Source organism: Taudactylus pleione, unplaced genomic scaffold, assembly GCF_031769625.1.
Source record: "Taudactylus pleione unplaced genomic scaffold, aTauple2 ptg000062l, whole genome shotgun sequence".
In the NCBI taxonomy this organism is placed as follows: Eukaryota; Metazoa; Chordata; class Amphibia; order Anura; family Myobatrachidae; genus Taudactylus; species Taudactylus pleione.
This window is the reverse complement of record NW_028284464.1, coordinates 5,981,865-5,994,263: the sequence shown is the minus strand read 5'-3', so window position 1 is coordinate 5,994,263 and position 12,399 is coordinate 5,981,865. Positions and strand designations below refer to the sequence as shown.

At 39.3% G+C, this 12,399-nt stretch overlaps 1 protein-coding gene across 1 annotated transcript in view; it reads right to left on the bottom strand.

Annotated features, from left to right (window-relative positions):
- Positions 1–12,399, bottom strand: part of PITPNB (phosphatidylinositol transfer protein beta) — a 71,589-nt gene that overhangs the window by 34,471 nt on the left and 24,719 nt on the right. Inside the window, exons 3-6 of the mRNA XM_088465361.1 lie at positions 11,396–11,541; positions 10,655–10,746; positions 9,192–9,199; positions 2,256–2,330 (exon numbers count right to left, since the gene is read on the bottom strand). Of these exons, the coding sequence (XP_088321487.1) occupies positions 2,256–2,330; positions 9,192–9,199; positions 10,655–10,746; positions 11,396–11,541 (321 nt within the window). The remainder of the gene's footprint in view (positions 1–2,255; positions 2,331–9,191; positions 9,200–10,654; positions 10,747–11,395; positions 11,542–12,399) is intronic.

Below are 12,399 nucleotides of genomic sequence, written 5' to 3'. Positions count from 1 at the left end.
TGTGCAGCACAACTTGTAGCGCATGGAGGATAGATGTATGTGGACACATCTGTAGCAAATATTACTTTACCATATGGCCACTTCCAGTTTATTATACACACTTCCATCAGAACATCCAAAGTTGTAAAAGCACTTTTAGAGGTCAATGGCAAAAAAGTAAATGGGTTCATCCACCTATGTATGTACATAATAAAAGGCACTGCAGGGCTAAATGTTTTCATGTCCATATATGACCCCTATTATCACAACTAGCCAGCAAACATGAGTGAGTTCACTCTTCTAGTGATTAAAAAAACAAAATTTAAAGGCTGCAGGTGACCTCCAAAATATCAGTACACAGTGTTCTCCCCAGAATTTTTTTCCAGCCAGGTGGCATCCAAAAGTAGCCAGGTGGCGGCCTTCGCAATTATGCATGCACCGGGAAAAGGGGTATCTCCCTTACCAATCCAGCCCGACAGGTCTAAGGCTGCTCCCCCACTGGCTCTCAGTCAAAAGTGCCTTATGTAGTGCCCCCAGGCTTAAATAGTGCCCTCAGACTGGCCCCTTATGCAGTGCCCCCAGACTGGTCCTGGTCCTGGCACTCACCTTTACTTGCTGGCCGCTCGCCGCTGCCTCGCGCTGACTGGATCCAACAGGCGCACGGGGCAGGCTCCTCACGTCGCGGGTGACGTCACCCGCACAGTGCATCATTGGGAACGCTGGCCTCTGAAGCGATCGGAGGCTTCTTTAGCCTCCGGTCACTTCAGAGGCCAGCGTTCCACATCGGGGGTCGGCGGGGAAAAGTGCCAGGCGGCAGGCAGTTTCTGCCGGGCGATGCGCCCGCAGAAAACAGCCTGGGGAGAACATTGAGTACAACATGCCTACTCTTTATTAAAATTCTTATATACACAAATAATTTCTTTGTGTCTGGCACCAACATTCGAAGACATAAAAGATATATAATTTGTTGTATTTAACGGATATTCATATAGCGCACACATTATGCGGCTCTTTATAGAGAATATTTAATCATTCACGAGTCCATTACTCAGCAGAGCTTACAATCTATATTCCCTATCACATGTACATTTAACCTACCATTAGGTTTTAGGAGAGATGGAGGGATTGAAGCACCCAGAGAATTCCCACAGTGGTAGGGCGACACCACACACCCCACTACTTTTCATGTTTTGTCACTGCCCATATTCAAAGACATTTTAGATAGACATATAAAGACCCAAATTAAATTCTGTACCCAAAGTGCACACACGTAAAATACTGTATCCCAACACCACCAATTCATGGACACTGCTTATGGTCACAATGGAATTAATCTATAGTAATCTTTGTAGGGAAGTAAGGTGGGAATTTATAGTAATCACTAGTTACCCATATAGTTAATTAGATCCTAGATGGCACCACACTGACAAACTGTGTGCACATAATCAATTTGCAAATTACATGACAAGTCTCCTGCTATGTATTAAAGATCCAAAACGTTGATACATAACAGGAGACTTAACTTATAGAAAAAATTACATGACTGGAGAGTGCCTTACATTGTTGGAGCACAGACGTTGTTTTAATGGTTAGCATTACTGCCTCACAGAACTGAGATCATGGGTTCGATTCCCACTACGGGCCTTATGGTGCATACACAAGGTCAGATTTTTCTTCAGATCTGAACGATAACTAGTTAAAAAATCGTTCATATCTGAAGGACAATCTGACATATCTGTCAGATGAACAATTTGAACGATGCGCGTTCCCGATGGTCAGATAACGATATATGACATGTGATGTGTTTGAAGTCAGACTTGGACGATTCCATTCATTTTAATGCAGTCAAAAACCGTTCATCTGACAGATCTGACAAATCTGACCGTGTGTATGCTCCATAACTGTGTGAAGTTTGTATATTCTCCCTGTGCTTGCATGGGTTTCCTCCTACATTCTAAAAATATACTGGTAGGTTAACTGGCTCGAAAACTAGAAAAAAATAACCATAGTGTGTCTATGTGTGAGCATGTGATAGGGAATATAGAGTGTAAGCTGCACTGGGGCAGGAACTGTTGTGAATGGACAAATATTCTCTGTGAAGCGCTTTGGAATATGTGTGCGTTATATAAATAACTGGATATAGATATATGTAATATATACACACACACATATATATATATATATATATATATATATATATATATATATATATATATATATATTTTGCACAATTTGTAGGATCTTGTTTCTGTGTTCTGAAAAGCAAAATGACTTACATTATCTTGAGTCCCCAGATCTGGTTTGTGCCAAGTCTCAATCTTAATGAAGAAGTCTTCTTTCATATACTCATTCTGAAAAAAAAATATATTATTATTTTTAAAGGAACAGATCTGGTTCAGGGCCCTGACTAAGCAATTCATATTTTGCTATGATGCTTATGTTAATAGATGTATACATACAATAAGATCAATAAATGACAACCAGCTGTAGACTTCTCTTAGAGTTCGCGATTTTTGTTAGACGGGTTAGCTTATATTTTGTGATTAACCCATGTATTATCATTATTATAAATATTTGGAATCTTGAGACAAAATAAAATATAAAAAAAAAAAACCACTAATATCTGAAAATAATGTATAAAAATACAGATTAAACAAAAAGATAGATATAATTACATAGACAAAAATACATAAGGTCACTACCATAGAGTCACTAATAAAATAGAACATGGCACAAAGGCTTTGCTTTGAGTATCTTTGGGTCAGAGCATTGAGCATTGCCTCTTATCATCATAGATTATAGTCATTTACACCCACTATTGTATCTCAGACTATTCCAAATGCCACAAAACACGGCATACAAATCTGTTATACCTGCCTGAGGGCCTGATTCAGCATGAATTGCTATTCTGCTTATACACATGCAACGCAGCTGCTAATATTAGTGGTGACATGCAAATATTTGCATTCGCATTGCGATCACAGGCCAACATAAGGACGCCCACTTCCCCTTACTCACATCCGTATACTTTGACAACATAGCTAAACAATCGGTAACATCAGACCCATAAGCACAGTTAAGCAGGTCAAACCTCACACAGGAATTGCTTTCTTTCTGTTGCACGCTATGAGACCTGTATACACGCCCGTGCAACGGCGTTGAAATGAACTGGCATGCCAGTGTTTGCACAACCATCATGAATTCGGCAGAATGGCCGCACAATATGGCACCTGTTGGACCAGGAACCAGGAGCACGCATTGTCAGTGACATTGAGGGTACACACTAGGCTATGTTGCCAACATGTCGTCCAATCCAGCTGGATCTGACGACATATCATCTAGTGTGTACCTGGCACTTCAATGCCTCACTACTCCTACAGCCCCACTAATGCTCTTGAGACTTACAGTAAGGGAAAATGTATGAAACCTTCTAAAGAGTGGAGACGTGGAGAAGTTGCCCTAGCTAGCATTTTGCAAGGACATTCCATAAAATGATGGGTAGAAGCTGATTGATTGCTATGGCGAACTTCTCGACTCTTTACAAGCAGTGCATGCAGATGGAACGACCCAGATGAAAAACCCGCAGGAGCGCACATAGTGGGTACACATTAGATGATGTGCCTGATATGTAGCCCTGGTAAGCGGAATCGGACGACACAGTCTAGTGTGTACCCAGGGTTATCAACATTTACAGGGTGCAGCTTTCTCAGCTCACTTTTTTAGACCAGCTACACCCATGTGGGTCCTGTTTCCCTGCTGTGATCAATCAGGAAAAAAAAAAAAAAAAAAGACTCCCTGATTGTGATCACTACAAGCCTCTAAAGCTGTCATTTGCATTACAGTTTCTATATGAAAGTATGTCTAGCATCTTTCTTTATGGCTTTATTTTGCCAAGCCAAAACAGTGGATGCTGCTTAGAAAGAAAGAGCCGCTAATGGATCTGGACATTTTTGGAGGAAATCTATGCTTCACCCCGAATGTGCACATCAGATTAGACTAAGCCAGTGGTTCCCAAACTGTTCGCCATGGCACCCTGGGGTAACTTGGGAGACTTGCAGGGGAGTCTCAGGTTGGTGGTCCAGCACAAAATAAAATTATTTATGGTCAATGTAATGTAAATATGTAAACAACCAGAAGAGTAAACCTGTCCACCACCACATAACTAAACAGAAGGATGACAGGTAAGCACAATTTATCTTCTTTACTATTTTACTAGACTTTTTCTGAATTTCTCAATAACAAACTTAAGTGTGCCGTGAAAAACATTCTGATAATCTAGGGCACCGTGATTCAAAAAAGTTTGGGAACCACTGGAATAAGCGTTAATGCTGGTTGCATTCTGGGCGTAGACAAAATGTATTTTGTTTTTATTTTATTTTTTTGTAACTTTACTTTAAAAAAATCATTGCAGTTAGGTACAATAATCTCAATAGCGTATCAACTTGCCTAACGCAAGCACTCGTCTTTTTACACACACATGCACTGCTGGACAGGTCAGAATGATCCATCCAGTTTAGCATATGGATGAAGCTACAATACATTGACGTTTCAAAACATCAATGTTTACCTGACATCGATGGTAATATGTTGATGGCAACATCGATCATATATTGCTGTTAATCCTTCGCTGTCCAAACCACAGTCCCTCATTAAAGATTCTAATATTAGAGGGTGTGACTAAATACCCTATAAAATAAGAGTTATGGCAGATTTACCTTTGTTAACTTTTTTTGAGGGTACGAGATGCAGGTGTTCGGGATCCCGGCTGTCAGAATCCAGACGCTGGCAACCCGACAGGGTTAGGATATTGACACTTGTCGGTCAGTATCCTAACCCTCCCCCTCTCCGTACCCCTAACCCTCCCTCCCCGCTGCCTAAACTAAACCTCCCCCCAGCACTTAACTCATCTCCCCGCCCCCACAAATATCCTAACGCTCCCCCTAACTCTAGTACTTACCTTCGAGATGCTGGCGCCGTGACTGACAGGTGTAGGGATTCTGGCACCGGCATTCTTAGCTCCACTATCACTTTTTTTTTTTAAATATGATCATCAAAAACTCCTGGAGAAAATATCTATTGAAGGATTAATCATCATCTGCTGAACACCTTCTTGTAGAATAAACTTCCAAGGAAACCTGTTCTATTCTACAAAAGCTTTTCATGTTTTATGCTATTATTTGGATATATTCAATACCTTCAAAATGGGAGAAATCCTTATACTCTTACAAATACTTCAACTGCTATTAGATGCCTTACAGTTGACACGTCTAAAAATCATTATCATTTAACCTTTAACAAAAATTTGAGTTAATACATTCACACAATCTTGCCCAACACAAGTCGCCAAAGACAATTACTTTTTTATTCACCATGGAACAATTGAATATTATTCTACAAAAAAATCAGGATAATTTGTAAGGCAATTGATCTTTATTATAGCATTACTTTACACGTGAGAAAAAGCATTAGGTGGGAAAACTAAAAGGCATTACTCAGTATCAGGAACAATTTCCTCACCTCCAAAAATCAATGTATTATCTCTCTCTCACTATGTGCAGACTTTAACCACCAGCAACTATAGAGAGGTGATATATAGAGTCTTCTGTATAGAGGCTACCTTTCTCATTATCAAAGCCACTCCATTGGATTAACATTTAATTTTAATTGTCCTACTGCTGTTGCTTTACTATTTAATAGTCTCTGGGATAGCCACACAATTAAAACATTTTGGATCTAGGTAAAATCTTATTCTACTAATTACTACATTTCAGTTCCCTGTCACCAAAATTGGCTATCCCACAACAGAGGCCACATTCATAGCAGAAGGTGTCTGCTTACAATTTCTGCTGTAGCCTGATCATTTATCTTACATGCTAGCTCATCCTCGTCCTGCTTTGAAACTTCCTTACATAAGGAACAAGCAGCTTCTTATTTTACTATCTGCAGAAGTTTTATTGCTATACTTCCTACCCCCAAAACTAAGTCAAATTTCCAATATACAGGCTAGTATGAGACTAAACTACTTCTTGATGAGCTACCATATCAGATATAAATAATGATTATTTTATCTTGTCAGTGGCCTGTGTAGACCACACTGAAGACCCACATACTTTTACCATGGAAAACCTACATTCAATTTACCCTCGCTGTCACCTCTTCTCCAGCCTTCCCTGCACGAATTACGATCATATTGTGAAGCATTAGGTTATAATCAATGCTATTTTATTTGTCTCTATAACAAACCGTTAATAATTCTTGATGCACTTCTATATAATTATACAGATTGAGTCTCCCATATCCAAATATTCCGAAATACGGAATATTAAGAAATACGGAATTATTTTGGCATGACAGATAATGAAACCTTTGATTTTTGATGGTTCAATGTAGCACATTTTTTATACATATTGTATAAAATTACCATTAGGTTGTGTGTATATGAAACATAAATGAATTTAATTTCTGTACAAACTTTGCTTGAGACACAAGATATTTCATTATGATATGCAAATACTCCAAAAAAAAAAAAGGAATATTCCGTTATCCCCTGGTCCCAGGCATTTTGGATATGGAAGACTCAACCTGTATAAAACTTTTGATTCTGCAACATTTATCCTTGCAATTTACTGTGCGTCAACTAAGTGCAGGAAAACCATAGGTCACACTAGTAACCCTGTGTGAGAAGTGTACAGTATGTGGTTAAGTGGAGGCTGGCATGTGACAGGGCTTATACAAAGCAATGTAAACCACATCTCTGCAGTAAATGCACCATTATACAGTACTGACTGTAAATACACAATTATACATCCATATTAATTCCTCAAAGTGGACAGTCACATACATAAAGTGGAGACTTTTCCATCTGCATTACATCTGCAAACAGCAGCTGATCGCTTGCACTGCCATTGTGGAACTTCCTTAATATATTTAAAGCTTTGAAGTAAAGTTGATTTAACATTACGAAGCTCTCGCTCTTCCTATGCAGACTGACAAGACAGAGGTAGCAGGAGTGGAAATTTATAACCATATGCATTTGGTTTGAGTGTCTTAATGGAACTCCAAAAAGCTTTACAAGAAGGATCTTCAAGTGGAAATTTTGTTCTGCAAACTGTGACGTTTTGATCATATTAACTTTATTCAATGATTTATTGCATACAGCTACTTCAATTAGGTATGCTTTTGTGTTAGTAATATACATTTTCTACATACACACATCTAAAAGATAGTGACACACCAACAGTATAAAAATACAAATGAATGCTGGACAACATAATTCCTTATGGGCTTTGTGTAAGAGCATGGGATTTACATAGGAAATGGAACTGTTGTAGGCTTAGAAAGTCAGTGCATACAATGGCCTAAATAGTTCCTAGCTGGCCTGCACAGTAAACACAGTATTGGATGTACAACTTTCATTAGTCAAACACTGTAGATCTAAAAATCATCACTGTAATTACAGGTGTTTGTGATGTAAAGCCTGATATCACAGCAGACCCTTTTTCCACCTTTCATGTGACCTTGCAAGCAACACATTTTTGAAAAACAGTCAAACGCAAACCCTACAATAACCCAATCACATACTGTAAGTGTGCACCCCCTTTTATAATGGGGCTGTTGCCACGTTCAGAGTTACCCAAATCACTTTCAAAATCATGTTTAAAAGATAATCAGGAGAGGAATACAAAATAGTTTCAAAGGTATTACATGTACAAAGGAACACTTACGAATGTCATCAATAAGTGAAGAGCATATGGCAAAACAAGGACATTGCCAAAATCATGATGTGTATTCCAGATAATGAAAGGACAAGGAGAAACCACATCACATAGGCAACTTTAAAGGAGCAGCAAGAATTTCTGATAGGAACAGGCAGCCCCTGCATGTCACAATAGTCTCCCATATTCTGCACATGTCTGGGTTCTGGGATAAAGTTGGAAGACAAACAAAATAAAAATTTAAAGAAATCATACAAGCGTTGCCAAAGTTTGGGGGGAAAAATGCATTCAATAACCCCAAACCATGTAGGAAATGGTCTGTGGTCTGATTAAACCAAGGTTAAACTGCTTAGTCTTAATTAGAAAATATATCTTTGTAGCAGATATTAGCACAGCTCATTATGCAATGAACACCATACCTACTGAACCATTGTGGTGGCAGTCAGTATTAGGCTGAGGATCAGGCCTTGCCAACCTGTGGCATTCCAGCTGTGGTGAAACTACAAGCTCAAGCTTAGACTCCCATCGATCAGTTGATAAAGCATGCTGGGACTTGGGGGTACATTTACTAAAGTGCGGGTTTTTAGAAGTGGAGTGGTTGCCCATAGCAACCAATCATATTTTACTTAGCATTTATCTAGCACATTCTAGAAAATTATAGCTAGAATCTGATTGGTTGCTATGGGCAACGTCTCCACTTCTAAAAACCCGCACTTTAGTAAATATAGCCCTTGTAGTTTCACATCAGCTGGAGAGCCACAGGTTGGCCAGGCCTGCTTTAGATTCGGCTTCTCTTCAGCCAGGACAGGAGCTCTACGCAGGATAGAGGCCATTATAAATAGCTCCAAATATCGGCACACAACCTGCTGGCCTCTTGTCAGAAAGATGAAGATAAACTTCACCTTTCAATGGCCAAAGCACACGTCCAAGTCAACCAAGGAATAGCTTCAGAAAGAATCAAAGTTTTAGAATGACCCAGCCAGAGCCCAGGCCTACATTCCATTGAGAAACTGTTGAATGACCTAAAGAGAGCTGTACCCAGGAGTTCTCCACACGATTTAATGAACCTGGAACTTTGTGTGTGGTAGAAATGCAAAGCCAGGTGCGTGGTTGATAAGTGACAAAAGGCACTTCCACAAATTACAGGTTATGGGGTGATCACACTTATGCAACCAGGGGTAAGCACGTTTTTTAGTTTTGCTTATTTTGCTAAAAAATATGTATGTTTTTCTCTTGCATTACGATGGTTGCAAGATCACATTAACGGTGGACAACGGTATGACATGATATCTCTTGACTTCAGGTTTTACATCACAAAAGTCTGTTTCAATTGTACTTACTTGTAGACTTGTTATATTGATTCAAGTTATAGCAATAGTTGTATAACGGAAAACAAATACAAAATAAGATTTAGTAACAACTTTGAATTTTGACAAAATTCAAACTGTAATGGAAGCATAAAGTCAAGAAAAAAAGGATTAAATATACAAAACTCACCGTTACAACTGATCCACCATGAATAGGAAAATACATGTAAAAAAAATGAGAGATGACATTTAGAAGGTTCATGCGTATCACACAACTAAATATATAATATCTAGGAGATAGTTTTCAGTGCATGTGTAGACATTGCATTCCAAAAATATGCCTTCTACATGGAGTGCGAAAGTAACCAAGGGTCTCATTTGTACAGTTTACATCCAAGTCTAAAACCAGCCCTTATAGCTGCAGTAACCCTTTACTGTGCTCCTGTTCTGCAGGTTTAGGTCATATTGCCCACAAGATAGTCACCTTCACATTGGTAGGTTAAAAGGTGAGTTTTGGAGAAAATACATAGATGTAACATACAGTATGTATGTTTACAAGTTTATCTTTTTGACATCTGTGTAATTTGTGGTGTCCGGTCAGAAGTTCGACAATAACCTTGTCGACATTCGTAATGTCAACATGATTCAAACAGTCTACATGCACAATGTTGACATCCTCAGAATGTCAAATGATCAATGTCGAAATCTGAACTGTTGCCATGTGAAATGAAGAGTCTGATGAATGTCACTGTGATAACTCAACCAATCAAACCGAACCCATAATTTGTAACAGTGTTCAGGACGTTAATACAGACATAATTCCATATTTAACTATGTACGTACCTATGTCCTAACAATCATCATCCCCATTTCCCACTGTATGCCAGAATCAGACTGTCACCTACAGCTGTGTTCTGCGTATAGAATGCTGCTGTTAAGCTGGGTACACAGACTATGTGTACCCAGCGATGCGAAGGGTGATCGCACGGGCAACGAGCCGACATACCGGGTGGCCGGTAAACAGATGATTCGGTGCCAGACCGCCCTGTATGTCAGCACCAGCCGCATCCCACTGCATGGCGTTGTCAGTCGCATTGTCAGATTTAGCTGCATGTAGGGACTACCTGACTATGCGGCTGATGACCAAACGGGAGCGCACATGGCCCGAAATAGAGCCTACACATTAGGCGATTTTGACAATATATCGGAGCGATCCGTCGGATCAGCCTAAATATCGTCTAATGTGTACCCAGTCTACAGTGTCTCCCTGTAGACTCAAGCAGCTCTGCTCAGAGAACCTAATATAAAAGCAGAGGATTTCATGTTGTAACACAACTTTAGAGATAACAGACTACTAGTTTATAAAAATTATAATGATGATGAATTTCTGATTTAAGTGTAGACGAGTACATCTTGTTGTCCAACACTGTGATACAGAGAGTTGCATAATACAGTAGCGCTATATAAAAGGATAACATTTGATAATGAACAATTGGTAAGCCATGGATATTTATTCTGATGTGTTGAGCATGACACACACTGAAAGGAAATGCACTAGTCAGCTTCTGATGGCAGGCCTGATTTCATTTTTGGCAAGTCAAGCAGAATAGGATTTCCCACGATAAATTAACAAGATAACAAAAAGCGGCTTACTTGTTCTACAGTAAGGATAAGCGTTCCATGCCTTCTCGTGGAATACCAAAGATCCCTCTGGAGCAAACATCTTTACAAAGGTAGGGACTTTACTAAAAAAAAATCCGCACATTAGTTATGAAAGCAGTCATTGCATGTTAAACAAATCCTTTTTAGAACATTACAATATTCACCTGACATTTTGATCTAGAAAATATTTTACAAATAATAAAAACTGGAAGTACCTATAATTGTCTAAAATACTATGGAAGCAATTCAATTAGCAGCTTGGCTGCGATGTGCCGTTCTGGAATTGCACATCTCGGCCAGCAACATGGCTACTTTTTCCTCACAGGTGTGCAGGAACAAGAGTGGCGTTAAAGCTACCGCATTTGGTTGATATGTGCCGAACACAGTATTATATTTATGTTGGTGGGATCTAACGCAGTATTAATATCATAAAAATATTATATCTTGCTGGAGTCAAGATCAGTTCCTACAATTATGGTCTTGGGTCAGCCATTCTATTCAAGTCTAAAATTTCATTTAGTGAGAAAATGTGACTTTATTTTCAGTACTACAAAACAATTAGTAAATTGAAAACTAAAAATAAGCACAGTATGGGAAGGGTGTGATCAGCTACTCTTAAATAGCGCTGTGCAGAAGTCAGGTGGGATGTAAAGACAACTTCATTAGCTATTGACACAAACACTATTTACAATACATGCTAGTAAAATCAGCGGAATGAGGCGTAATCTTTACCTTTTCAGATGGTAAATTTTGTGTGTGTATTGGCCCTTTTCACCATCTTTTTCATATGGCTCATTCTTCAAGACTTCAATTCCTTCACCACCCCCAGTTTCATTTTTGCTAGCTTCAGCCACAGAATAAAGTTGACCAACTTGATACTGACAACACCATAATGAAGAAAATGTAAGTTTGCATTTGGCTGTTATATTTTATACACATTATATTAGGTCTGCCAGTCTACACAAGTTGCTGTCTGTCTGCCCTTTTAGAGAATGCAGAAGAAGTAAGAGCTGAGATTTCTACCTTGCTACGGAAGAACACAGGTCTAACATACAAGACCATTAAAAAACAAAAAAAACACAACACTAAAAAGTACATAATGCCAGATGACATTTTCTGCATTAAGCCCCAGCAAATCCTAGCACCCATGGCTGCCAGAGCATGCTGGAGTTTGTGCAATTATAAGTGCCACATGCCCATGCCAATTGGAGCATTAGCCCTTCATGACGTAGGGGGTAATTCAATATGTGAGCGAAAAGTCTCTGCTGGACTTTTCTCTCCACATCGGAGGTTTGACGGGGATAAAGTATTGGGTGCGCGCCCGCTTTCTCCCCGTATTCAATTTGAAAGCTGCGAAAAAGGGACCCGGCGGAAAGGTATTGGGAAAATTTGAACATTTTCGGGAACTAATCCTGGGACCCCCTTAATGATGTCCAGACATGTGGGATCACTGTGGGTACCCCAGTTTAGCCCTGCAGAATGTGTTCTGCATTTTTAAATAGCCGCGGCAGGTGTTATTTTCCAGACATTAAAGAAGAGATGCAGAAGAGCACTTAGGTTTTTGTTTTCGTTTTAAAAAGTGGTCCCATCAAATTTGGGGTACATGAAAATGGGTACTAGCATATTTTTAAGTCCCTAAACTTATTTTTTTTAAATTCTGCAAAAATGCACCTGCCGCTAATAGTCTATTCTAGAAAACACCTGCCGCATACTGACAGAATACCCCTGAACCTATT